Here is a 25,561-nt window from a genome sequence, read left to right on the forward strand (position 1 = left end):
GACCGTGTTTCCTTTCGAGGAAATCAGAAACGCTCGGAGGTTCTGGGCTTAGGGTTCCAGCGTCCGTCTCGGGGGGACACAGTTCAGCCCGTGGCGGTCACGGCATTTAGTGAGTGCTTGCTGTGTGCCAGGTACCGTGAATCCAGCTTGCCGGGTGCGGCTCTCCCGCGCACCCGTGACCTGTGTGTCTGCGGAGAGGCAGGGGCCGGCCCTCCAGACGCGCTCACCACCACCCCAGCCTATGCACGGTCAGAGAAGCAGGGATCAGAAATGGCCAGTCAGGGTCCGTCCGACACCAGCGAGAGGGAGTGCGCGTGTGCCCATATGTGGGGTGGTGTGCGTGTCTGGGCACACGTGTGCAAACGCCTGTGTGCGTGCATGCGTGCATGAAGAGATTTATGGCCAGGAGCTGGCTCACACCTTTGGGGGTTGGCTGGGCACGTCTGGAAGCCACAGGGCCCGCTGACGGGAGGGACGGCTGGAAGTGAGGTAGGCAAGGTTTCCTCTCCAAAGCTCTTCAACTTTCCCCTGTAGAACTTGTTGCCTGTCTGTCGTTTAACCTCTCACGTGGAGTCCTGGGCCACGTGTCCCAGCAGCAGACCCGGGTACCGCACACCAGGGCCCTCGCCCCGTCATGACGGGGCCTCATCAGGCGCGCATGCTCTCTCCATCATCCAGGAAACAAATCCGAGCGCCAGGTCTAGTCCTGGCCACACCCGGGCCCGAGGGGCTGTGGGGCCTCTGTTTCCCCAATGTGCAGAGGGCTCACTGTGGCAAGGGGAAGAGGATGCCCTCCTCTCTGCTCTGAGGGTCTCGCTCTGAGATGGGACAGTACCCGGGGGCCTCAGAGTCAGGTGACACCGGGACAGGAGAGCAGGTGGTCTGGGGTCACAGGTGACCCTCCTCTGCTGTGTGTCCGTGTGCTCCGAGGACTGCAGGGCATTCCCGGTGTGTGCCTGTGTGGTGCCTCGTGCAGGGTGGGGGCCGGGTAGGAGACACGCTCCACGTGTGTGGCAGGGACACGTTTCCCACAGCCTGCCCCAGACTCTGGAGTGGAGGGTGCCTGCCGGCACGGTCACCAGCCCAGCTCTGAGGCCCTTGTACAAGGAGGGAAGGAAAAGCCACTTGCAGAAAGCTTGTTCCTCGTCACGTGACCCCCTGGCCTGTCTTCTCCCCAGCCCACAGGCCCCAGGCTGACGAGGGGGGGACGTAGCCACGTGCTGGGACTCGGGAGGCTTCTCCTGGGCCGGGGAGCCTGACTCGGGGTCCACACTGGGCCAAGATCAGACGCTCTGAACGCCTACGCACGCTTCGGGGTCCATACGAGAGCCTTCCCAGCTTCCCACAGTGAGCCGTGCAGGGTGGGAGGCCCGCGGGGCTTAGCTGGCGTTGCCCCCACGGAGGCGAGAGGATCACCCCTCTCCGGTGTAGCTGGTGCTCTCCCGAGCCCCCGGTTTGCCCAGCGGGTGTTTTGTCCCAACGTGTGTGTCGTGGGAGGCCGGGGAGCCTCCAGCCGCCAGCGTGTTGCTGGGCACACAGAGGGAGAGCTTCATTGAATGAACGAGTGAGGGAACAAGTGGCTTCCCAGAGTGGACAGGACGTGACAGCCTGATGGTGGGCCTGGTTTTGCCGCCCTGGAGCCAGATGAGAAAGGACAGCCAGTCTGGGGCCTGGTTGACGCCTTCCTCTGGAATGTGGGCACAGGAAGAGTGTGGGGCCCGGCAGGTGTGCTCGTGGGAGGGAATCGGGGTGGTGGCTCTAAGCGGCCAAAGCTGCCACTCGGCATGCCCGGGCTGGCGGGGGGCAGGCGGGACCCGGGCGCCACTCCTCGTGTTCTCGGCCTCTGGTGTCCACTCTGTCAAGTCAGACCCCGTAGAAGGGCGTCCTCCCGCCGGTCGGACCTGACTGCTCGGGCTGCTGGGAGCCCTGGCGCAGGGGTCCGCGGCGTGGCTGACGCAGTCCTGTGCTCCGGCAGGTGATGGACGTGCTGCACGCCATGGGCCCCGACACGGTGGTCATCACCAGCTCTGACCTGCCCTCCCCGAGGGGCAGCGACTACCTGATCGCGCTGGGGAGCCAGAGGATCCGTAAGTCCTGCGACCCTGGCTCCCTCCTGCCTCTTCGCCGCGGGTTCCTGGAGGCCTCCCTGGCTTTAGGCTCCGTAGGGAAGAGAATTTGGGCCTCACTCAGCAGGCGGTCGGTTTCCTGAACTCCTGTCACCCCCTAAACACACTGAGAACAGAAACCGAGAGAGGGTTCTGTGAGTCGAGGTGTGGGAGGCCTCCCCGCGGTCACCGAGCGGCGAGCTCTCGGTACCCATGACATGCCGTCGGCTCGAGGAGAGCATCTGTCTTACAGGCTCAGGGTCACGTGGATGGCCCGGCTAGGGCCCGGGGCTTGGGGAACCAGGCGTCCACACCGTCCCCTCCCACAGAGCCGGGGGCGCCTGTGCGGCCTCACCTGTCGACTGTCGGTTCACGTAAATACCGCCTGGGTTGGTGTTTCCTGCGGGGTGCTGAAATGACACAGGAGGCTGGGGTCACACCCGCTGCACCAGAGAGCACGGAGCTCTCTCACCACTCCCTCTGTGTCTTCGAGAGAGCATGCCCCTGTGCACAAACCCATGCACACACCTACGTGCACACCTACGTACCCTCGTACATGCATACCCATGTGCCCCTGTGCATACCCGTGTACCCCCGCGCATACCCCTGTGCGCTCCCATACCATTTCATTAAGCTCACGGCCCCCACGGCTATCGGTGCCCTTGTTACTGCGCCGGACTGGGGCTCCCTCCGCACCCGGTCACACGTGCTGGTCCCTCACGCCCAGCTGTGCGGTTCTTCTCTCCCCGGGCCATCCTGCTAGGGGTTCTGGCGTCTACTCCCTCCCTTGTGACAGGCGACACTAGCCCTCCCTGCCACCATGCAGGGGAGGAGCGGGGAGGGGGGCAGGCTGGCTCCCAGACGAGCGGCTCGTTCTCTGCTGGCCCAGGGTCTCGGGGCCCATCGGCTGTGCTCTCCTCCAGGGAACCCCGATGGCTCTGTGGTGACGGAACGCATCCGGATGGAGATGCACAAGGTCGACGCGGTCTTCGTGGGCACCGGGGACCTCTTTGCCGCCATGCTCCTGGCATGGACACACAAGCACCCCAACAATCTCAAGGTCAGCAGGATGCGCCCCCGCCCTGCCCCCATCGGGGACCATCTGGGTTCTGCGGGGGCTCAAACAGGCCACCCGTGTACCACACGCTGGAGTCGGCCTGTCGGGCCGTGGAGCAGGTGTGAGCCCCGGGAAGGCAGAGCCTGGGAGGGGTTACCGCAGCCTCGGTAGGTCCGGAACTAGGAACGTCTCCCAGAGAGCAGCCCGGTGAAAGTTGGTCCTAAGATGTCATCGCCCTGGTGAGTCGAGAGACTCAGAGGCTGGGAGCCCCCTCGGGGGCGTGAGGGACAGGGCTCCGAAGTCAGACTTGCAGAGGGGCTCAGCTCTTGTCAGGCACTGTCTGCGCGTCTGTCCGTCCCTCCCCCATCCCTTGCTTTGTGTGTAAACGTCCACAGATGCGTTTGTACGGAGATAAAGCCATTGTGTGCGGGCTCTGCTGGGCAAGCAGATACCTTGCTACCGATTCTGTCAATGGGGGTGTGGGGTGGCGGGGGCCGCGTGCCCCCGTGGTTAAGCTCCGGAGTGATGGCTGCGTTCTGCACGGCGTGCGGGAAAGTTCCTTCGTGACGTCAGATCGTGCCGTGGCCTCCTTCAACGTTGTTGGAACCACGCAAGTGGACAGCTGTGCACGAGGCTGTCCCCGGCCCCTCTGTTATTTCCTTCCCCACTTACTTGGTGGCCGTCAGGGCCTGCCTCCCGTCTCTAGAACGTGCTCGGGAAGGGCAGCTGTGCAGGGTGGTTAGAGAGGAGCCACGCCCCCGTCTGTGCTGGGTCCACCGAGGGAAGGAGGAGCCCTAGGTCGGGATCTGGAAGTGGATGCCCCTAAAGCTGCCTCTACCCGCTGGAGGCTGGCACGCCTCTCCCATCCCATCAGTTAGCTTGTCTGTGAGACGCAGGGCTGGACCGGAGCCCTGCCCCTCTTACCTGCCCCCCCCCCTCCCCGCCAGGAACCAGGGGGAGCACAGACCTGCTGTGTCCTTGCCAGCCCCCCCTGCCCCCCAGGGACCAGGGGGAGCACAGACCTGCTGTTGCCGTTGGCAGCCGTGGGATCTTCATCTGGTACAGGGCACCTTGGCCATCTGGTGCGCAGTGGAGACCTTGCTGCTGGGCCACCTGAGGCCAAACCGGGTTCGGCACGTCCCCGGGTCGGGCGGGAGGGGGTTCCACTCGCTTCCCCGGCTCTTGCTAAGCCCCGGGTCTTTGACTTTGAGGTGCCAGTAAGCAGTGACCTTGGCCAACTTTGGGGTAGGAGTCATTTTTGACGAAGACTCTTTATAACTAATTCCTTCCAGAAACACCTATTAAGCGTCTACTGCACGGCAGACAGTACCGAGGAGTGCTAGAGCCCAGCCCTCCCCTAGAGGGCACGGTCTGGAGGAAGGTGGTTAGTTTTAGCACGCAGGCATCTGCTCAGCTCTCCAGGGAAGGTTGATGGGGAGCATGTGACGGTAAAGCCAGTGCCCTGCTATCTCGGGGCGGAGGCAGGGTCTGGGTGAACGGAGAATCCCATCCGGGCCCTGGGCAGCACCGACCACATGTGCGCATCTCCCGCCCTGCAGGTGGCCTGTGAGAAGACCTTGTCGGCCATGCATCACGTTCTGCAGCGGACCATTGCATGTGCAAAAGGTACCTCCTGGCTGGGCCCCCGAGCCCACCAGCGGAGGGGGCAGGGGGACTGCACTGAGAGCAGAGCGGGGAGGAGACGGCAATGAGAGCAGAGGGGGGAGGCGGGAGGGAGGGAGCCGACGGCGGGGTCCCGAGGCTCCCTCCGCCTCTGCTAGCCTGCGGAGCTCGTGCCCCACACGGGAGCCCCAGAGGGGACACGGACCATCAGGGCTCAGGCGAGGGAAGGGGGCACGAAACTGGAGTGCCTTCTGGTCTGTCCCTGTCACCCACGCTTCGTCTTGCAGCCCAGGCAGGGGGAGGACTGAAGCCCAGCCCGTCGCAGCTGGAGCTGAGGATGGTCCAGAGCAAGAAGGACATCGAGAACCCGGAGATCGTGGTCCAGGCCGCGGTGCTGTGAGGGCCCGCGTGCCACCTCCCAACGCACAGCGTGTCGGTGTCTCCATCGTCGTCCCTGTGAAAACGTAGCATCTGCCTTAGAGCCGTGACCGAAACTTGATATTTTTTTCTTTCGTGAGTGTCCAGCCTCAACCGGTCTTAATTGTGAAAACGTGCTGGTCGTGCTTTTTAAAAGTCACAAAGCGATCACAGAAATCTGTAATTCTGGGAACCCAGCTCCCTGTCCCCCAGGGCTCCTGGGCCTCCCGGGAACCCCGCTCCCCGTGGGCCCCCCGGCGGCGTCCCATCCCTGGCGGGCGAGGGCCGGGGAAAGTCCTGGAGTCTGTGCGTCCCTGAGGAAGAGTTGGGTTTTAACCATCTGCGTCTGGGCGAATCCTGCCAAATGCCTCTGTTGTCGTTGTGACCCGACCCCCTTTGTTCCTGCTTGAGAAGTCTCGTTTGTCACCTAGCTGTGGGGTAGGTCGCCAGGGACTGTGTCACTGCAGGAACAGGTCGAGACCAGCTGGCCCAGACGCGCACCGGGGATGAGGAAGGGCTCCCGAGGCTGGAACAGCCCGTGGCGAGACTGGCCCGTTGTGTTCCTGCCGGAAACCTCACCTGGTCTATGGCACGCCGGGTTACGTCTGCGCGCTTGCCACCCTTGGCTGGCGACAGATGCCTCGTGCCACGTGGTTGTGCAGAGACGGGTAGAGGGCCGTGGATACCATTGGCATATGTAACCCCACGAGCCAGTCACCCTGTGCGCTCGCCCCTGCCCGCTCAGTCCTGCCTTCCGTGCCACCGGAAGCCAGGGGGCGTGAGGCCCCCTGAAAGGCAGCCACAGCTTGAGCCCCTTCTCCGAGGAGAGGGTGTTGGCAGATCGGGGGAGGGGCCGGGGCAGAGCGCCGGGCTAGCAGCTCTCAGACGCCTCGGGCTGCGACACCAGGCCAGGTGTCTACTGCCCGGGGCACCCCCAGGCGTGGCTGCAAGCGAGGGTGCCCCTCTCCGCGCCGCCTGGGGGAGAGCAGAGGTCTGCCTCCCCCAGGAGCCTGCGGCCGGGAGGGGACAGAGCCTGCAGAGTGGGGGGCCCCCTCCCCGTCCCACAGGCGGGTCCTCTCCTGCAGCCCGCGCTCTCCTCTGCAGCAGGGCCAGTGTCCCCAGGATCCACTGCCACCTCCCGGGTAGGGCGGTGTTCACTCTGTTGCAAACTCCCCGAAACAAAGAAATACCAGCGTCCGTGCCGTTCCGCCTGCTCTTCTTTCTTCCCAGTCTGTCCACGTCCTGAGTGTCTGCTCTCGTGCGTTAGCACCCGGCAGCCCGTGCACGGGCCATGGTATCACTCTGCAACGAGATGGTGGAAAACCCACCGTGAGGATACCGTGTAGGGCGTAGGGGCTTACTCTGTGTGTACCATGGCCTTGGGAACACTGCAGACGCCGATCCTCTGTTCTTTAAGTTTTATTTCAGGGGCTCAGGCTTCGTGTTACACTTGATGCTTTTAGTTCCCCCAACTGTACATAGAACGATAGTTATTCCGCCCCTAAACTTCCTGTGAAACTGTGAGCTTTCTGGCTGGATCTCGGACATTCTCATCCCAAGTTCCTCCGACCGAGAAGCCCCGACCGCTGGGAGTGGTGGGGGTCTTGAGCCCTCTGCCCCCAGCAGCGGGACCCCGGCATCCCAAGAGCCCCTGCAGGGCGCGGGGCTCCCGTAGAAACCGCAGCAGCTTCTCCCAGCGAGCTGCGCTGGCCATGTGCTGCTGCTGAGCCCACTGCCATCCTGGGCGGGGTCCTGCGCAGACACGCAGGCCCTGGCTTGTCTGTGCTTAGAATTTCCCACCCAGAGGTCAGCCGTGGTCACTAGCAGCGGGTTTTTCTTTCTTTCTTTCTTTTTTTTTTTTTTACATAGGTTGGGTCCAAATTAGAGTAAATCTTTGTTTTTACTTCCCATAGTTTAGTAACATGCAAAGTAATAATTATATATTTTAAAATGAGAAGTGTATCAGTCCTAAGTCGCCTGCTTATTACCAGAGTACAGATTTCAATATGGTTTTTCAAAGCTTCTGTAGGCCTTAAAGATGAATTACAAACTACTCTTTTTTTAAAACCATTTTCAAATCATTGCCAAGTCTTGCTAAGGTCATCGTGGTAATCTGCGTTATTTTTTAATGTATGTCAGCAATGGTAAAAATGATGCTTTGTTGTGCTGTTCTTGACCTTGTCGGAACCAATTTTTTAAATGTCTAACTTTACAATGGACTGAGCCTGGTTTGGCGTGCTTTTCGTGTTCAGAACGGAGGCCAGGGCGCCCCGCCAGCAACATGATGCCCGAGTCCCCGTGTCGATGCAGAATCCCCCTCCTCCCCGCCTTCACCGTCCAGGAAAGTAATGCTGTGTGATGGAGCCCCCGAAGGGTGAATCTTTGCCTCTGGGGAGCAGGCAGGTGGGGCAGGGCCAGGCGGGGGGGCCCTGGCCTCACTGGGTGTCCCAAGGCCACTCCTGACTGCCATTCCCTCCTTGCTGGACCTCACGTTCACTGCTAGTTGAAATGTACAGTAAAGGAGGTGACAGCGTTCTAGCTGTCGGACCTGCGCTGTGAGCACGCCCCCTCCTTTATCCCTCCTGCCCTTTGATGGGACCACCTGCCCCAGGGCATCGGGGCTGCGTCTGCCTGAATCGCAGGCACCTGTGAGCACTCTGGATTCCGGCACCAGAACAGCTAGAATCTCGGTCTTCCTTCTCTGCCCCCCAGCAGGTTGCTGCGGTCTCCGTGCACATGTCCCCATGGGACAGGGTTTCTGTAGGAACCCCCCACCCTAGCACCTGCCGGGGCCGGAAGGCGGGGAAGGAAGTTTGAGTGGGCAGAGGAGCGAGTGTGCAGGCCAGATGCTGCGAGTGGGGTCCTGGCTGTCTGAGTCTCATGGGAGCCGTGGGGCCCCCAGACGCCACTCTGCCCCCAGAGGGGCGTGGCCACCAAGCCCACCCTTGTTCATTCCGCACCAGCTCCCGCCGACCGGCTGCAGGTGATTTCTCTCATCCCGCCACTCCGTGAACTGTTTACATTAGGACTTCCTTCAGAGCCGGGTCCCGTGTGCTCAGAGGGAACACGTTAGGTGCCTGTGCCGGGTGGGCACTCAGAAGGACCCCCATCCCTGGGAGGGCAGCTCTGGGAGCCCAGGAGACCTCCCACTTCATTTCTGCCCCGAGGGTGCTGGTCAGGCTGGACCCTCAAAGCACAGTGACCCAAGTGCACACATGCGGCCAGGGAGCTGGTGCTGCGTGTGTGTGTGTGTGTGTGTGTGTGTGTCTGTGTGTGTGTGCTGCAGTCGCTTTGTGGCAGGGGCGGTCGGGTGGTCAGGGGGCCTTTGAGGGTGAAAAGTGTCAAGAACCTTGAGTGCTTGTTTATAGAGCCCCCTCCACCCCCCCTCACGCCCCCCCCCCACAGGTTGCAGAATCCAGCCCTGCACTTCCACCCTCTGCTGGCAGGGGGCGGGGCAGGCCCCAGCCTGGAGCTTGCACACATCGCCACCCCGTGGCGTAGTGCACGGGGCTCTAGTGCTAGTGACAGGCACTGGGCCTCGGGGTCTGTGTCCCAGGCTGGCCTCAGTGCTGCCCCATGGTGGCCAGGTTCCTAAAATCCCGGGCTTCTGGTGCATGAGTCTCCCCGTGGACTTCTGCAGGTGATTCTCGGTGCAGGACGTTTCCTGTCTTACTGAGGGGAGACTCTGACCAAAGCACAGGGTCTTAACAAACCACATTCCTGCCTGTCTTAAGAGGTCGTGCTCACAGACACCACCCACCACATGTTCCTTTGCTTAAGACGGAGTTTAAAGAGTTAACTTTAGTTCTGACTTCGAGAATATTTCCAAGCTTTGTATGAATGGAAAGTTCTTCCTAGAATTTTCTCTTTAAATTCTGGCAGAGTAAACAGCTGTTCTAGAAGCTTTCCTGCTGTCCCAGAAGAGCAGAGCCCTGTGCTCAGAGCAGGCCACTTGGTTCGGTCGCTGAACCCTGGCTGCAGATGAGCCCTGGGTGGGGCAGCCCCCACACCACGGTGGGCAAGTTTCCACCTTCTGCCTCCGGAAGCCCATTCTGGTGGGAAGAGACTTCCTGAAGCCCCTGACCACTCCCTGTCCCGGCCGTCCCTCGTTGCCCTGCAGGTGTCCTGGGGAGCCGGATGGCAAGGGTGCAGCAGAATGGGGCTGACGGTGAGGAGGGCCTACCACCCTCCGTCTGCTCCGCGGAGCCCGGCGGTCTGGGGAGGGAGCGGGGCGCACCCCACCCCCATACTGTTCCGAGCTGTGGGACAGGGCCTCTGGCTTCAGAGAGCCACTACATTTCGTTTCTCGTGCGGGACTCGGCTCCCGGCATGAGGGGTGAGTGCGGCGGGGCGGGGGAGAGGGGCAGAAAGGGAGAATTGGCGGGCTTGGCAGTGGCCTTCAGGACATCCCAAAGAGCACAGGTGGGGAGCGAAGGGTGCCTTGGTGCGCCCCGCAAAGCGTGTGGGCCTGTTGTCCTGACGGGTAGCACAGATGTTCCTGTTTGGGGAACTGAAAGTGAATTCCTAACGTACAACGTGTAGGCTCCAAGATGAAGAGTGTGTGGATGTTTTGAGTGCTTTTGGCTTCATAGCTGCGTACTTTCTGATGTCGAATTTTAGTTGGGATTCCAGCCAATGACTGCACGACTGGGCGGACAGGAGGGTTGAGGTGCTGACTCAGAGCCCAGCGGGTGCTGGCCTGGGCCTTCCTGGAAATTAACTCGGACTGTGGAGGCTGTGTGACCCCCTCGGGTCGGAGCACGTTGCCCCTGGGGCCCGGCTGCGGGGGAGGGCCAGGGGGTGGTTTCTCCAGTGCTGGGGTCTCCAGCCCTCCGTCCTGTGCACGTGTTTGTAAAGTCCCTGTCGGCGCTGTAGAGGCCGTGTCTGTGTGCTGGTCCTACTGACTTATGATTATCCGTAAATAAATCTTTTTCTGGCCATGGTGTTGAAGTGCAACGATTCCTCCCGCCTCAGGAACCCCCCGTTAATTATCCCCTGGTACCCGAAGCCCCTGCCACCAGCCAGCCAGCCCAGCAGTGCTGACTGCTGAAAAGCATGGGAGCTGAGGCCGTAAACACCTATGTCTTAAGGGAAAGAGATTGCCCAACCCACCCACGGTGGCCCAGGTCCCCTTGTCCCACCCACTCTGTTCTGTGCCCTGGGGGCTGGCCTCTAAGCTCCTCCTGCGGGCAGGGCTCCCAGGAGGGTGGGTTCCCTTTCTCAGGCCCCGCCCCCAGCCCCGCTAGAGTCCAAGGACCGGCCTCATCCCTGATGAATGTCACAGCTCCTGGGTTTCAATCCCTTCACACCTGGGTGGTGAAAGCCGGTCCTACAGGCCAGGCAGGTACTGTGCTCCCGTGCTGTGATTCACCCACACCTTTGTGAGCAGCTCCCCAGGCAGTCTCCAGAATGCCAGGCCCCTTGCCCTGGAAGGAAAAGCAGGAGAAGGGTAGGAGAGGACGAGGGATCTGCTTCATGTCTGGAACACCTTGAACTCCGCCTCTCCACCCCCCTGCTGACTCCTGTGCCCCTTAGCTGGCCCGCAAGGCCCTCCTGGTGGACGACCCTTTGTGGCCGCTGTGGCACGCTTCCACAAATGCAGCGACTTAAAGCGACTCTGGAGATCAGACTTGTACAAAAATAGGTGGGCGGGGCTGGGTCCTCTGGAAGGTCCCAGGGAGAATGTGCCCAGCCTCTTCCAGACTTCAGAGGGGCCCTCATGACTTCACAGCCGTGGTATGGCTTCAGTCTGACCCCGACCCCTGCCTCTTCTTCTGAGGACCCCGGGATGACATTGGGGCCCCAGAGAGTCCGAGATCACCTCTCCAGCTCAAGACCCTTAGCTTAATCACATCTGACAAGTCCCCTTGCCCTGTGAGACAACATCCACAGGCTCCAGGCACTGGGCCAGGGATATCCCGGGGGGACATTATTCAACCCACTGCCTCCTGTGATGGGGATGGGGGTGAAGCCCAGTGAGTCCCGACACGGTCACCTTTCCCTCTCTGACACTCTGCATGAGATGTCCAGCGGAGGACACACACGGCCATGAACCTCAACCATCAGGAGGATTCCTGCCGCAGACGTCCCCTGGGGAGGGCGGGAAGCCTGGCCTCAGGTGCAGGCCCCACCCTGGAGACCACACCGGCCGGGGCTCCCTCAGGCCGAGTTCCTGGAAGGGAGCCCGGGCCCCACCCTTGCACTAAGTGGTATGGGGGGAGGGGGTGCCCTCTCAAGGGGCCGGTAAGAACAGGAAAAGGGACAAGGCGGGGAGAAGATGCATGGCAGCGTGTGACCTAGCTGGCCAGGTGGTCAAGCGGGGGCATCTCTCCCGTCTTCTCCAATTGGTCGAAGTTCACCCCACAGGGGCGGGCACCCCTGGGTTTTTGAGGCGTGCTGCCTGGCCTCGGGCAGGTGTGGGCCCCACTGGGTCGGACGCTGGAGCAGAGCCGCTACGGGAGAGGCCAGGGCAGGTCGGGACGGACAGACGGACCTGCGTTATCTGGTCACTTTGTCAACTGCCTGCCCGGTGCCAGCCACTGGGGACTCCGTGCCCGTGGCCAGGTCGGGGGAGTGAATGACCGAGATATCCGCACCAGTAATCCAGGCTCACAGACCAACGTGCGGGGGAGCGCCAGCGGGAAGGGCGCAGGCCGTGTAGTCCCGAGAGGTCACCCGGGTGTCTGCGAAGGGCTTGTACCTGTTTGCATTCCCGGCCCGCATCCGGACGTTTGCCTGTGGGGCAGGACAGAGACCGGCACCCAACGTGGTTTCACTCTGCTCTTCTCATTGTGTGGACGTGTTACAGATTGTCGTGGCTGTTCAGGTCTTTGCCCATTTCACTATAGAATTTTTCATCCTCTGCCCCGCTTTTTTTTTGAGAGCGAGAGAGCGAGCGAGTGCGCATACAGGAGCGGGGGAGGGGGGCCCTTACTAAGCACTCCTCTTCCACTCACCCCCGAGTGTTGTGTTTCTCCAGGACCGAGAAGGCTGCTACAGGGACCGGTCCCACCGCTGGGAGTCAGACCCCAGTCCTCATGCTCCCCGGGTGGGACCAAGCACCCTCTCCCCGGGCCAGCAGGGGGGCACCTTCCCCCCCCCCCCCCCCCCCCCGCTGCCCTCAGCTGAGGCTCCTCTCCTCCACCCGGGATTCTCGGCGAATGTCACTCTTCCCAAGGCCTGACCCCGCGCCCCTGCTCGGGCTGAACAGGTCAGTGCGCCGTGCATGCCCTGCTTCTGCCCTGGCAGAGCCTCCCCAGCTCAGAGCACACCCCGCAGCACCCGGTCTCGGAGTGCTCCCAGAACCCGGTGCCGGCACAGATCCAGCCAGCCGGCTCACAAGGGAGCAGACGCACGTTAGCCTAGAGATAGAGGAACAGATAACTGATGTCACTTGTGCACTGGACACAATCGTTGGTGTCACTAATCCGTCATTACCAGGCGGGGTGCCTCGGAGGCCCTAACGGAGCTGCCCGGAAATGGCATTAATGCACATTTTCTGTCCTTGCAAAAGCAGGGCCGTGGCTCCAACATACAAGGGTTGGAAAAAAAACTAGAATTCTAGGGGCGCCTGGGTGGCTCAGACGGCATCCGACTCTTGACTTCAGCCCAGATCATGATCTCATGGTTCGTGGAGTTCGAGCCCCGCACTGGGGCCTGCTTGGGGTTCTCTCTCTCTCTGCCCCTCCCCACTTGCTATTTCTCTCCAAATCCATAAGAAAAAATTTAAAAAATTAAAATTCTAGAGGAACGGGTGAGTTTCTCTACAGTCTGGGTCTGGAGACGGGCTTTTAATCTAGGACTCAAAACAAATTACAACTTGGAGAAAATATTTGTGACTTACTGAGGCACGACATTGCTAATGTATCAATAACTCTTAGAAGTGGGGGGAGGGGCACCTGGGTGGCTCAGCTGGTTAAGCCTCAAGACTCTCGATTTTTGGATCAGGTCGTGATCTCAACGTTCATGGGATTGAGCTCCGCGTCAGGCTCTGTGCTGACACTGTGGAGCCTGCTTGGGGTTCTCTCTCCTCTCTCTCTGTTAGGTCTGCATTTCAACCCCAAATTGCTTCACTACCAAGAACAAGAGCCTGTTGGGAAAGCTCTTCATTCTTCTAGTTCAAGAACGGAGATTGGGACACACACAGCTGGCATTAAGGTGTTCTTCTTGCCACTTAAATTTTTTTTTAATGTTTATTTATTTATTTTTTAAAAATTTTTTTTTTCAACGTTTATTTATTTTTGGGACAGAGAGAGACAGAGCATGAACGGGGGAGGGGCAGAGAGAGAGGGAGACACAGAATCGGAAACAGGCTCCAGGCTCTGAGCCATCAGCCCAGAGCCCGACGCGGGGCTCGAACTCACGGACCGCGAGATCGTGACCTGGCTGAAGTCGGACGCTCAACCGACTGCGCCACCCAGGCGCCCCAATGTTTATTTATTTTTGAGAGCAGAGGGAGGGGCAGAGAGAGAGGGAGACCCAGAATCGGCAGCAGGCTCCAGGCTCCGAGCGGTCAGCGCTGGGCCCGACGCGGGGTTCGAACCCACGAACCGTGAGATCACGACCTGAGCCGAAGTCGGACGCCCGACCGACTGACCCCCCGGGCGCCCCTCTTCTTGCCGCTTTCAAGCTGCTTGCTCACCCTGCGACCCTGGTGTGCTCTTCCTTCCCTCGCGATCCGGACAGCCCGCGCCTTGCACTGCCGACCCGGCACCAAGCGCCACACACCGCCGATGCAGAGTGATGTGGTGATTTGAGACCAACTGGAACCCTCGGGGATGGTTTACTGCCATGACCTGAACCACACAGACGTCTCAGCCCCTACTCTTGCAACGATGCGCGTGTGCTTTATTTGCAAAACAGACCCAGGGCAAACCACTGCACTGCCTTCGCTCATGGCGGGGACCCCGTGTCGAAAACCGGAGATGTGCCGTTGCCCAGATGCTCAGAGGCTAAGTTCAAGAACCCTTCCAGGTGGATGGTGCTCAGCGAGGCCTCACAACTATTCTACACGTACACGTACACCTATGGCGTCCTCTGCACACGCGTGTGTGTTTCTACTGGGGTGTAAGGGTGGTGTGTTGGTGCGTCTAAGTACATCCAGAGCTAATGCTCTAGAATCAGATTTGCCCAAAGCCTTTTATTTTATGGGGGAGACTAAGGCCTGGAGACAGGACACGGTCAAAGCTGAGCGTGGGGAGCTGTGGCTGGAGCACAGGCTCCTGGAGTCCTGGGTCTACCATCCACTTGCGGGGACCTTGAGCGACTCCCCCGGGAGGCAGCTCTGTAGGTAGAAGAGGTATCCGGCCAGCTCAGGCCAGTACGTGACCCAGGAGGGGCGCCACGTGGCACAGCGGTCACGTGGCCGTCAAACAACCATATTAGCACGCCACTCTCATGCTTCCTGACGCTTCTATACGGGACTGTGGTTTCCGACGAAGCCAAAAAAACCCAAGACGAAGGAATATATTTGCCAAGACTTAAAAATATGTATTTAAAAGAGAATATAAGCCTTCTTTGAAAGTAATTAAGATCGCTGGTTGGGTTGACTTTGTCTCTCCCAACGCAAGTCAGAAGAGCTGCGCAATACCCCCACCCCCACCCCCAGTGAAGAAATGGCACCCGTTTATGACCCCAGACGTGTCCACAGAGGACAGAACCACACAGACGGGCCATGTTCAGAGCGGGAACTAGAAATACGCCAGTTCGTCGTGCCTGGCTTTGTGGGTCTGATAGCTGGACAAGGCCAAGGGTTTGTTTTCGTGCGGAAGACTCTGAAACACTCGAATGTGCACAAACTCATCATCATCGACTTGAACCTGGAGACGGACAGAGAGGAGAGAGGCCAGTGAGGGGCAGGCCGGAGGACCTCTGACCCCAAGTGCCCCTGCCGGACCAGCCTGCATGAGGAGGGCCCCGGAGAGGGGCGGGGTCCTGCCCCCCCACCCCCCCCACCCCCCTCACCCCCGCCCACGGCTGACCCTCACCTTGATGAAGTAGTTCCTCCCTGCGACCACCTGGCTCCTGAACTCCACCGCCTTAAAGGTAGTGTACTTCTTCTTCTCCTGCTCCTCCAGCTGGGGCTTCACCTAGGGGAGGGGACAGAACAGAGAACTTAGTGGCTTCCCTCCTCACACAGCCTAGTTCTCCTACGGAACGAACGTTACAAACGGGATTCCTGCGCCCGCCCGTTCCAGATCTTCTCCAGCAAGAGCGTTCTTGAGAGCGGAGAGGGGCATTACACGGTCAGCTCTACCGATAGAGTGCGGAAAGCTCCTTAAATCTACCGGCTCCCGCGAGAGTGCTGGAGCAAGTCATTGGCCCTTCGTGTTCTAGGCATGGGTGATTTTTAAATTTCCATCATGACGCTATATACGAGCTGACGTCCCGTTTTCCTTTCCAGTTCACAGCCGAACAGTTTGACGAAGCGGCTGTATGTAATTATTCCCTCTTAAAATTCGAAATTTTAAACTAAGTTCAGTCATAGATTTAAATTTCCCCTTCTAGTCTAGAGAGGTCATGAGTGTCTTTGCGGCTCCTCTCCGGAGGGCATTACAGCCTCCAAATGTGTCCCCAGACACCGGAGGCGGCAGGCACAGGGCTTCGCAGGTAAAATGCACTTGACTGCATGTTTATTTTATTTTTAAATGTTTATTCATTTCTGAGAGAGAGAGAGAGAGAGAGAGAGCGTGAGTGGGGAAGGGGCGGGGGGAGGGGGCAGAGGCTCCAAAGCCGGCTCTGAGCTGACAGCAGCGAGTCCGATGCGGGGCTCAAGCTCTCCAACAGCGAGATCATGACCTGAGCCGAAGTCGGAAGTCACCCAGGTGCCCCTACTGCGTCTTAAGATGTAGAGCCTTTCGTGGGGCGCCTGGGTGGCTCAGTCGGTTGAGCGCCCGACTTCAGCTCAGGTCATGATCTCGCGGTCCGTGAATTCGAGCCCCGCATCGGGCTCTGTGCTGACAGCTCGGAGCCTGGAGCCTGCTTTGGATTCTGTAACTCCCTGGCTCTCCTTTCCCCCTCATGCTCTGTCTCTTTCTCTCAAAAATAAATAAACGTTAAAAAAAAAAAAAAAGATGTAGAGCTTTTGGGCAGAAGTTGATCCTTATCTTATCTGTGCAACTCACGGTGCTCACTGTGCCGAGTGCCTTTCTCCAGGGTGGGGCTTACCTGTGTCTAAATACTCAGACACAGGAGCCCCCTTCTTTGTGCAAAACGCCAGCTAGGTCTGCAGGGAGTGGACTCTGCTGACAGTTTACGAAACGGGGGGCGGGGGGGGGGGGAGGGGTGGTTCTGGGGGGTGAGTGCCACCCCCACAGCGGCCCAGGGTTTTGGGAGGGATTCACCTCTCTCCGTCTGCTTCAGGAGGGGCCGAAAGCCCCAGGCCGCTGGCAAAGAATGGAAAGAAAACCCAGGCACCAGGTGGCAGAACAGGTAACGCGACTGCCAGGCCCGGCCCCTCCCTACAGAGTGGGAGCTCATCGTCCCAGGACTGACCAGGAGAAAGACGGGCTGGGCTGCAGCCAAGGGGGCACAGAGGCCCAAGGCCCAAGCGCCCAGGGCTGGTGGCGCTGCTCACGGGGCGGGGGACGGCGCAGAATGTCTTCTGACCCGGGGTCAGTCACAGACGCTCCCTTTGCGTGCCCCAGAGTGCTCCAGAAAGGAGGCAGCACCAGGTGCAGAGGTGGGGATTCTCCCTGCTCCTGTCCTCTTAGACACCTCCAGCAGACCGGCTGGCCGCCTCGGTGCCTGCCAGCAGCAACACCTCCGCCACAGGTCACTTTCACACCAAATTCAGGAGCAAATGACCTCACACCCGCTCCAACTCCCCTGACCGGAGAGGACCCTCCGCTCCCGGCGAGGAGGGGCTGCGGGGGCAGGGCCGGGAGCCGCGGCCCAGGCGGGGCTCGCGCAGCAGTCCCTGCGAATTCCTCATTTCACGGGTCTCGTGGGGCTGAGTCACCAGCCTGCACTGCGGTCGGGCGGTGGAGCCACCCGAGCGAGGCCCGGGGCGGCCGGGGGGCAGCGGGCTGGCGGCAGGGGAGGGGCGCCGCGCCGAAGGAGCCGTTCGGGTGCTTCCGCCCGCTCTGGCCCCGACCGGCCCGCTCGGCCCACCCTCCTACCACCTGCCTGCGGCCGCAGAGGGGAAACCGAGGCGGGGCCCCGGGGACCCCAGGGGCAGGCTCGCACCCGCAGGCCTCGCAGCCGGGAGCGCCTTCCGGAGCCCCACCCGCTCCCTCCTACCTGGTCGGCGATGGCCTGGGTCTCGGCCGTGGCGGGCTGCGTGGCGGAGGGCGCCCCGCACATCATCCTGACGGCGGGCGGAGGAGCTGCGGCCAGAGCGGAACCCCGGCCCGAGGCGCCCGCTCCGCTTAAAGCAGGCGACGGTCACGTGACGCTAGGGGCGGGGCGGGGGCGGGGCCTAGGGCCGGGGGCAGAGGCGGCGTGGGGCGGGGCCTAGGGCCGGGGACAGGGGCGGTGCTGGAGGGGCGGGGGGCGAGGGCGGGGCTCGGCCGGTCGCCTACCTGCCCCTAGGGCGCGCGTCTCGCGGGCGACATCCTGGGTCCCCCACTGCCCGCCATGTGGGTGTGGTGTCGTCCTTCTCTGGCCGGTCAGGTTGGGGTGGGGGCTATCCTGCAGGGAGCAGTTGGGGGCAGGTCCCACATGGCGTTGGGGTGGGCTCTGTAGGGGACTGTGTGGAGTCTGCCCTGTACAGGGCAGGACGCAGCGTTGGAGGGGGGCGGGTGCGGGGAGCGGGTCACAGGCAGGTGGTTACCTAGACCTGAGATGACAGCTGCGGAAGGGCAGAGGGGAGAGAAGCTCGCACCCAGCCAGGACCTGCAGGAGCTGGGGACCGGGGCAGGAGGCTGCCGGGGCATCCCGGAGTCCAAGATCAGACCCTGCCCGGCCTCAGGCCCCTGTGCAGTCAACTATCCTGCACCCCTCATCTGCAAGGCCTGGCCCGGCACCCCACTTGTGCCGGCCACTCTGGAGGTCACCAGCCTGTGACCCAGAGGCACAATGGAGCGCTCGTGTGTGTGAGCAGAGGAGGCACAAAGCCATCCCGGGATGGGGAGGAGACGGCTGCCAGGGCTTCAGGCTGGGCAGGGGTTGTGGTCAGATCGAGGGCATTAGGAAAGGGCTAGGCTGTGGCAGGATTTGGGTTCAGACTGGGCAGATTCAAGCACCCAGGGAAGGGAGGGGTCCCACACTCTATTTGGGGCAGGGGTGGGGCCCATACTAGGGGCTGACTGGACAGGATTGGTCTCTTAGAAAAGTCCAGGCCCTCCAGCCCTCTGGCCCAACCCTCAGTGGACACAGGCCTCTCCCATCCCTGGGTGCTGACTGTGCAGGACCAGGCCCAGCCTTGCCTGCTGTAGGCCCAACACAGAGCCCCAGCGGGAGTGGCTGGAAGCAGGTGTGTGGGGGAGACAAGCCTTTCTGATACCTGCCAGGGGCAGAACCTTGTTTGTAACTTCAGGAAAGGTGAAAGGTCAGGTGTGGTTGAACAGTAAGGGGAGAGGAAGGGGAGATCTGACAATTCATTCATAATTGCATGAATGTATGATGAGTCAGATTTGACTCCATAAAAATGGAAAACGGTTCTCCTGCCTTTTCCTATCCTGCAGCTCAGTGGGCTTTCCTCCTCTCCCTCCTCCCCTCCTCCTCCTCCTCCCCCTTCCCCCTCCTATGCTGGATGGCATAGGGCTAACTCCTGTCCCGTCTGTGGGAATAATACTCGTGACCAATCTCCAAGGGTTTTGAGTTTTATAAAGTTCTAAATGAGTTAATAAGTGTAAAATGTTTTGAGCTCCAGGGCGAGTTGATAGTGTTCTTACTATTACTGTCTGTAATTAGTACACTAGCTTAAATCTCTCCCATAATTAGCATAACTTTTTCTATCCAAAGGCCCTGGAAAATGCTGACATTTATCTCTCATTCCTTGATGCCCCGGGTGCCCTTCTTGCTGGAGCCAGAGAAAAAGACCAGATAGCAGGTCTCCTCACCCAGGGTCCTGGAGCCACTCCAGGGCCTTGGACATCACTTCAGCTTGAAATCTGTGAAGCCTCACCTGTGAGGTTTCTGACTTTCCCAGCATAAGGAAGCCAAAGGGTTCTTTTCTCAGCGTCTCAGGGTTCCTTCTTCCTCAGCAAGACACAGCTCCTTTGCCTTCCTCTTGGTGTTCTCAGGCAGGTGATCCACACGCCTGTTTCTGGAGCTAATCAGTTGCTTGTGTTCCCTCATGCAAAAATTTGTCATCAGAATCCATTGCTAATTAAATTCTAGCCCAAGAAATCCTAAGAAAGAGAGAAAGAAAGAAAGAAAGAAAGAAAGAAAGAAAGAAAGAAGAGAGAAAGAAAGAAAAAAGAAAGAAAGAGAGAAAGAAGGAAGAGAGAAATCACAGAAAGAAAAGGAAAGATGTAGCATTTACTCAACTAAGCATTTACCAGCTACCAGTTCATCTTTGCTAACAAGGGAAATAATAGCGAAGGTAAACCTAAAAACAGGTGCAGCACTGTCCTGCCTCCCATCACAGGCCTGGCCACCTGGGGACGCTACAAACTGAGTGGACTGTGGCTTTACTTCCAAGCTCCTTGAAGGGAGCCAGCCCCCAGCCCCTCTGGAGGGATGGAGGGAGCTGCAGGAAATTGAGATGCGTCAAGGGAGGGAACAGATATACAATCTTAGAAGGCCTTGCTGTAAGCTAATGCAGTCACGGGGTTTCCTAAGTGGAGAAGCGTCAGCAGAATCAGAGGGAAGGCTGGGACCCAAGTGGGGGGTACGCCCGGTGCACCTGCCCTGGGCACGCGAGAGGCTCTCTCTCACTAACCGCCTGTGTCTCTAGTGGGATCCCCGGCAGGCAGACAGGCAGCACTGATCTGTTCCTCACCTTCATACCTGTCACATAGGAGGCAAAAAATAAATAACCGATTCTCATACACTTCTGTAAATTAAAAAAAAAAATAAAACCAGAGTTGGAGAACTCAATGCCAGGAATTAAGGAAAATTCCTGGACAGACAGAAAATTTATAAAAATCTCCATCCTAGAATTTAGAAGCACCGCAATGTCCAGCCGCCATCTATAGCAAGGGGCCTGGCAGGTGGGAGGAAGCGCTTCTAGAAAGGCATGGCCCCACTTCCCTGCTCTGGGCTCCACCGGCTGATTGCCGAAGCACCAGTCCCAGGCTTCTCCCTGGCAACCCCGGTCCCGGCGGCTCAGTGGCGCCCGGGCGCCGTGGGATTGACGGATGTTCTCTGAGCCGTGAACAGTAGCCATCTCGGAGGGTGGGATACAAGCACTTAATAACTTAGTTCTCTGTGATTTTCTGTATTTTTCCAAAGTTTTATTTAAACAAATTTTGCTTTTAGAAAAAACGAATTGTTTTGTTTTGGAATACTGCATATTCTTGAGAAAGTACTAATGCCACGGGGAAAATGCTAGGTATGTTATTGAGAAGCAGTTTCAAAACTGTCAATAGAGTGTAGTTAATATAATTAGCAAGTTTAATTAATTAATTAATATGTAATTAACAAAAGTCTTCTGCACAGAAAAGAATAAGCAGATGTGTGCAAAGCTGTTCCTTTAGATCATGAGACTATGTCTGGCTCCTTCCTCTAACCTTAATTTCCCTAATTTTCTATAATAAAAAATTGAGAGCATACACAGGAGGAAGATGCATTCGTATGAAACAGGGGTGAATGAGTTTGAGTCCGGAGAGAAGGTCTGTGGGCAGCAGGCGCGGGGCTCCGGTGACGTGGGGGGGTCTGGGAGGAGGGGGCTGGGCTGTGACAGTATCTGTTTGCTGTCTGACTGGCCAGGCCCAGAGCAAAGCGAATCTTTGGGCCCCTCATTCAGAAAATATGAAGAATTTGGGGTGCCTGGGTGGCTTAGTTAAGCATCTGACTTCAGCTCGGGTCATGATCTCACGGTTCGTGGGTTCAAGCCCCGTGTCGGGCTGTGTGCTGACAGCTCGGAGCCTGGAGCCTGCTTCAGATTCTGTGTCTCCCCCTCTCTCTGCCCCTCCCCTGCGCTCTCTCTCTCTCTCTCTCTCAAAAATAAACACAAAAACATATGAAGAATTTCAAGGTGGCAGCAACAGAGCCACACCAGCCCTCCTGAGGATGTGGGTCCCCTGGAGGGCACACACACGGATCACCTGTGGAGCAGTCCCAGCTAGGATGCGAGACTCTCACGGGCTGGGCACCATGGGCCAGCCTGGACGTATCCTTTGCCTTGTCTCTTCCAGGCTCTGGGCTGAAGGATAACTTGCGAGCCAATTTGCTTGCAAGTAACATGGCAAAAATCACGCCTCCCTAGGAGCATTGTTTTAAGGTTTACGAAGGGTGTGCATAAAGTCTTAGGCGCCTGGTCGTCGGCCTTTAGATGGCAGCGACTATTATTTCTCTTATCTTCTTTGCCCCTTTCGTGGTGGGATGGCTAGCAGCTCCCTGAAAGTCACGTGCACCGGAAACTGGCAGTGTGATGTTAATTTGGAGATAGGGTCTTCCCAGAAGTCTTTAGTTAAGAGAGATTCCCAGTGGATCAGGGAGGGTGGGCCCTACACCCAATGACTGCGCTTGTAAGAAAACGAGAAGACACAGAGAGACAGACGGGAGGAAGGGTACGGGGAGAAACAGCTGCACAGGGGCGGGGCCACACGATGCGGAAGGCGGGGCTTGCAGCAGCACAGCGACGAGCCACGCCAGGAGCCTGGGCGAGGCAGGAAGGATCCTCCCCTGGAGTCTTCCAGGGGGCCATGGCCCTGCCGACCCCCGGATTTCAGACTTCTGGCCTCCAGCTTATGGCGCCTCGTTCTGGCGGCCCCCGGGGAACTGATACACCTTCCCTGCACGTCACACACACGCGTCCTAGCACAGATGCACGGCCACGCTTCACAGATGTCGCACACACGCTCCAGGCCTGTCTGTTTCCATCAAGTTGAGCTTGGAGTTGAAAGACAAGGCTTAGGAAAACACACACGATCCACGAACACCGGTTTTTCTATGTTTTAGAAAACAAAACACAAGCAGGACAAGGATGAGAAGTGGGTCCACGTGATATTGTATGGCAATGTAATGGTCCTTATTATTTGTGGAACACACAAGCGCCCTTCTGTTGCTAATTTGTACCCAGTGAGGTGTTCACAGCTCTTCTGACACACTGTCACCACCTGACCCTGTGCTGGGTGTGGGCAGATAGACAGACGGGGCTCTGCCTCTGCAGGCAGACCTCATGCGGTACTGTGTATGGAAGTTGGAAAACATCTGTTCCCCGAACTCCCATCAGGCTTTCTTTTTTTTTTTTTTTTCTTTTTCTAATATTTAAAACTTTTTTGCACGGAAATAATTTTAGGGTCCAAAGACTGTGTAGTTTCTGTAAACTCCGCATGCAGTTTCCCTAAGTGTTAGCACTGTACCTAAGCAGAAATAGCAGTTACCAGAAGCAGGAAATGAGTGTTGGTTTACAGCAAACAAGCTGACCCACAGAATTGACTCATTCACCATTGTCCCCATGAAGTTATCTTTCTGATCCAAGTTCCTCCTACATGGGGGGGGGGGGGGGGGGGGGCGGGGCACTCAGCTCTTAGACCTTTGTCTTTCGAGACCTTGATATTTTTTCCTTTAAAAAAATTTTTTTTAATGTTGATTTATTTTGAGAGAGACAGAGCACGAGTGGGGGAGGGGCAGAGAGAGAGAGGGAGACACAGAATCGAAGCAGGAGCCAGGTTCCGAGCTGTCAGCACAGAGCCCAATGCGGACTCAAAGTCACGAGCTGTGAGATCATGACCTGTGCAGAAGTCGGACGCTCAACTGACTGAGCTACCCAGGCGCCCCAGGACCCTGATACTTTTAGAGTATAGATGACCTTTTTTGAGGACTGATCCTCATTGGGGCCTGGCGGACATTTCCTCATGATCAGGTTGAGGTTATGCATTTTGAGCAGGAATACCACTGTCGGTGCAAGATAAACAAAACTTTAGAATCTCTAAAAGAAAGAAAGAGAGTTTTCTTTGAACCAGGGTTAGGACAGCTGTCCAGGAAACACGGTCTTCACAGGGAAGGAAGTGCTCCGGAGAATGAACAGTTTTTACCAGAATTATATGCTTTTTTAAAATGTTTATCCTGAGAGAGCGAGAGCACCTGAGGGAGGGTAGGGCAGAGAGAGAGAGGGAGAGGGAGAGAGACAGAGAGAGGGAGAGAGAGAATTCCAAGCAGGCTGTGCACTGTCAGCACAGAGCCTGATGTGGGGCTCGATCTCACAAACTGTGGGATCACGATCTGGGCCGAAATCAAGAGTTGGAGGCTTAACCGATGGAGCCCCCCAGGTGCCCCCACATTTGTATCCTTTTTGACATCCTGCGAAAGCTCGGGAGATCGTAGAGCAGCGTGTAGGCAGGAGTCGCGGGTTTTGTCGTAAAGGAACGTGGGGAGCAGGAAAGTTGATCAGTACGTCAAGGACGAGATGGTCTTCCTCTAGCGTAGTCATTCCCAGAGCAGGCGCCCGGTGCAGGGGCGGCGGGCTGTAAATCAGGCTCTGGGTCCAAACAGACTTTCCCTACAGCCGTGCTGACTGAGAAATCTAAACTGGTCCCCCCTCGTAAATCAGGCCCTTAGAGGGTTCTTCTCTCATCACCACCAAAGTGATGCTGTGCCCTTTCAGTGCCTCTTAGGGCAGGTACCTGGTATCTGTGTGTTTCATCGCTGGTGACGTTGACTTCCATCCTGAATAAAGTTACCACTTTCCTATTGTAACCAAGTACCTATGAGACCATGCAAATATCATGGTCCCTATCATACTTTGCCTCTAATTTTCATATCCATTGCTGGTTCTTGCCTGCAATGCACAGCAAACTGAAAAGTTTCCTAAAGAGGGATAATTTTGCATTTAGGACAGAGCACATTTTTTTTTTTGGTACACTGGTACACTGATGCAAACCTCTCATTAGGTGCCAGCACCTACTAGCTGTATATATGGTAAAGCCTATTTTAAAATTATACATTGGTGCACTTCATTGCATGATGTTGGTGAAATTTCGCCTCACAAATACACTGTGTGTTTATTAAGATTGTTCTTTTTGGGGTGCCTGGGTGGCTCAGTCGGTTGAGCACCTGGCTTCAGTTCAAGTCATGATCTCATGGTTCATGGGTTCGAGCCCCGCATCAGGCTCTGTGCTGACGGCTCAGACTCTGTCGGATTCTGCGTCTCCCTCTCTCTCTCTCTGCCCCTCCCCTGCTCGTGCTCTGTCTCCCTCTGTCTTTCAAAATTGAATGCTAAAAATTTTCTTTAAAAATTGTCCTTTTCTTCAGGTTTGGCTGTCTCCTGCCTTCTGTCTGGATAGCGCATGGATGTGCGACTTCATTGACCAACCTTGTCTTGTTCATTGCGTCACTGTTTATCAATGGGACCTAAACAGCGGGTGGAAAAGCGCATTCTGATTCTAAAGCCAGTTTCTAAAATATTTCCCAACTTTTTTCATGGAAATATCCAAAAATAGAGACAGTTGGAAAAATACAGCACCACACACCTGTACTCCTGACCCCTCCTTTGCCAATGTCAGCCTTTGTTAACATTTTGCCACGTTTGTTTATGTACTGCGCATGCTTATTTATTTATTGAATTAACTTCCAGATATCGCGACACTTCACTATGGTTCATGGCCCAAATCCATCACACCACCTGTTTTTGTTTTTGTTTTTTTTAAGTAAGCTCTATGCCCAACGTGGGGCTCAAACTCACAACCCCAAGATCAAGAGTCACACGCTCCACCGACTGAGCCAGCCAGGCACCCCACGCATCACCTGGTTTTGAAAATAAAGTTTTATTGGAACACAGCCATGCTCATCATTTACATGTTGCCTATGGCTGCTTTTACACCACAGTAGCAGTGGTCTGGCCCATAATTCTGAAAATATTTACCATCTTACAACTGTGTAGAAAAGAGTTGACTTAAGTCTTGACTGCTTTCCTTAGAACCTCCTGCTCATACACGGTTGGCTGCTGTCTGGGAACGTGGATGTCAAGAGGGTTCCTACCACCCTGTGATGAGAGTGCCTCACTGGGTCAAAACCATTTGTATCAACGATGGGCTCATTGACCTTAAAAATAAAACCATTATGTCAGCTAAAATGGGTTTATTCAGGAATAGCAGAGATTTACAACTGGGAACAAGCAAGCTACTAAAAACCCCACACGAGGGGCGCCTGGGTGGCGCAGTCGGTTAAGCGTCCGACTTCAGCCAGGTCACGATCTCGCGGTCCATGAGTTCGAGCCCCGCGTCAGGCTCTGGGCTGATGGCTCAGAGCCTGGAGCCTGTTTCCGATTCTGTGTCTCCCTCTCTTTCTGCCCCTCCCCCGTTCATGC

General features: G+C 57.6%; 2 protein-coding genes across 2 annotated transcripts in view; one reads left to right on the forward strand and one right to left on the reverse strand.

The window, feature by feature from the left end:
- PDXK (pyridoxal kinase) overlaps window positions 1-10,140 on the forward strand; it is a 33,225-nt gene extending 23,085 nt beyond the window's left edge. The window contains exons 8-11 of the mRNA XM_086676087.1: window positions 1,976-2,087; window positions 3,029-3,165; window positions 4,722-4,788; window positions 5,073-10,140. Of these exons, the coding sequence (XP_086532213.1) occupies window positions 1,976-2,087; window positions 3,029-3,165; window positions 4,722-4,788; window positions 5,073-5,185 (429 nt within the window). The 3' untranslated portion in view covers window positions 5,186-10,140. The remainder of the gene's footprint in view (window positions 1-1,975; window positions 2,088-3,028; window positions 3,166-4,721; window positions 4,789-5,072) is intronic.
- Window positions 10,141-14,666: 4,526 nt separating this feature from the next.
- CSTB (cystatin B) lies at window positions 14,667-17,599 on the reverse strand. Its single transcript, XM_086676088.1, has 3 exons — window positions 17,443-17,599; window positions 15,189-15,290; window positions 14,667-15,020 (listed from the first exon to the last, which is right to left on the reverse strand). The coding sequence occupies exons 1-3, from the start codon at window positions 17,506-17,508 to the stop codon at window positions 14,892-14,894; spliced, it is 297 nt and encodes a 98-aa protein (XP_086532214.1). The 5' UTR covers window positions 17,509-17,599; the 3' UTR covers window positions 14,667-14,891.
- Between the last annotated feature and the right edge of the window lie 7,962 nt (window positions 17,600-25,561).

The sequence above is a fragment of the Puma concolor genome, chromosome C2 (assembly GCF_028749965.1).
Source record: "Puma concolor isolate L17-30 chromosome C2, mPumCon1.1.hap2, whole genome shotgun sequence".
In the NCBI taxonomy this organism is placed as follows: Eukaryota; Metazoa; Chordata; class Mammalia; order Carnivora; family Felidae; genus Puma; species Puma concolor.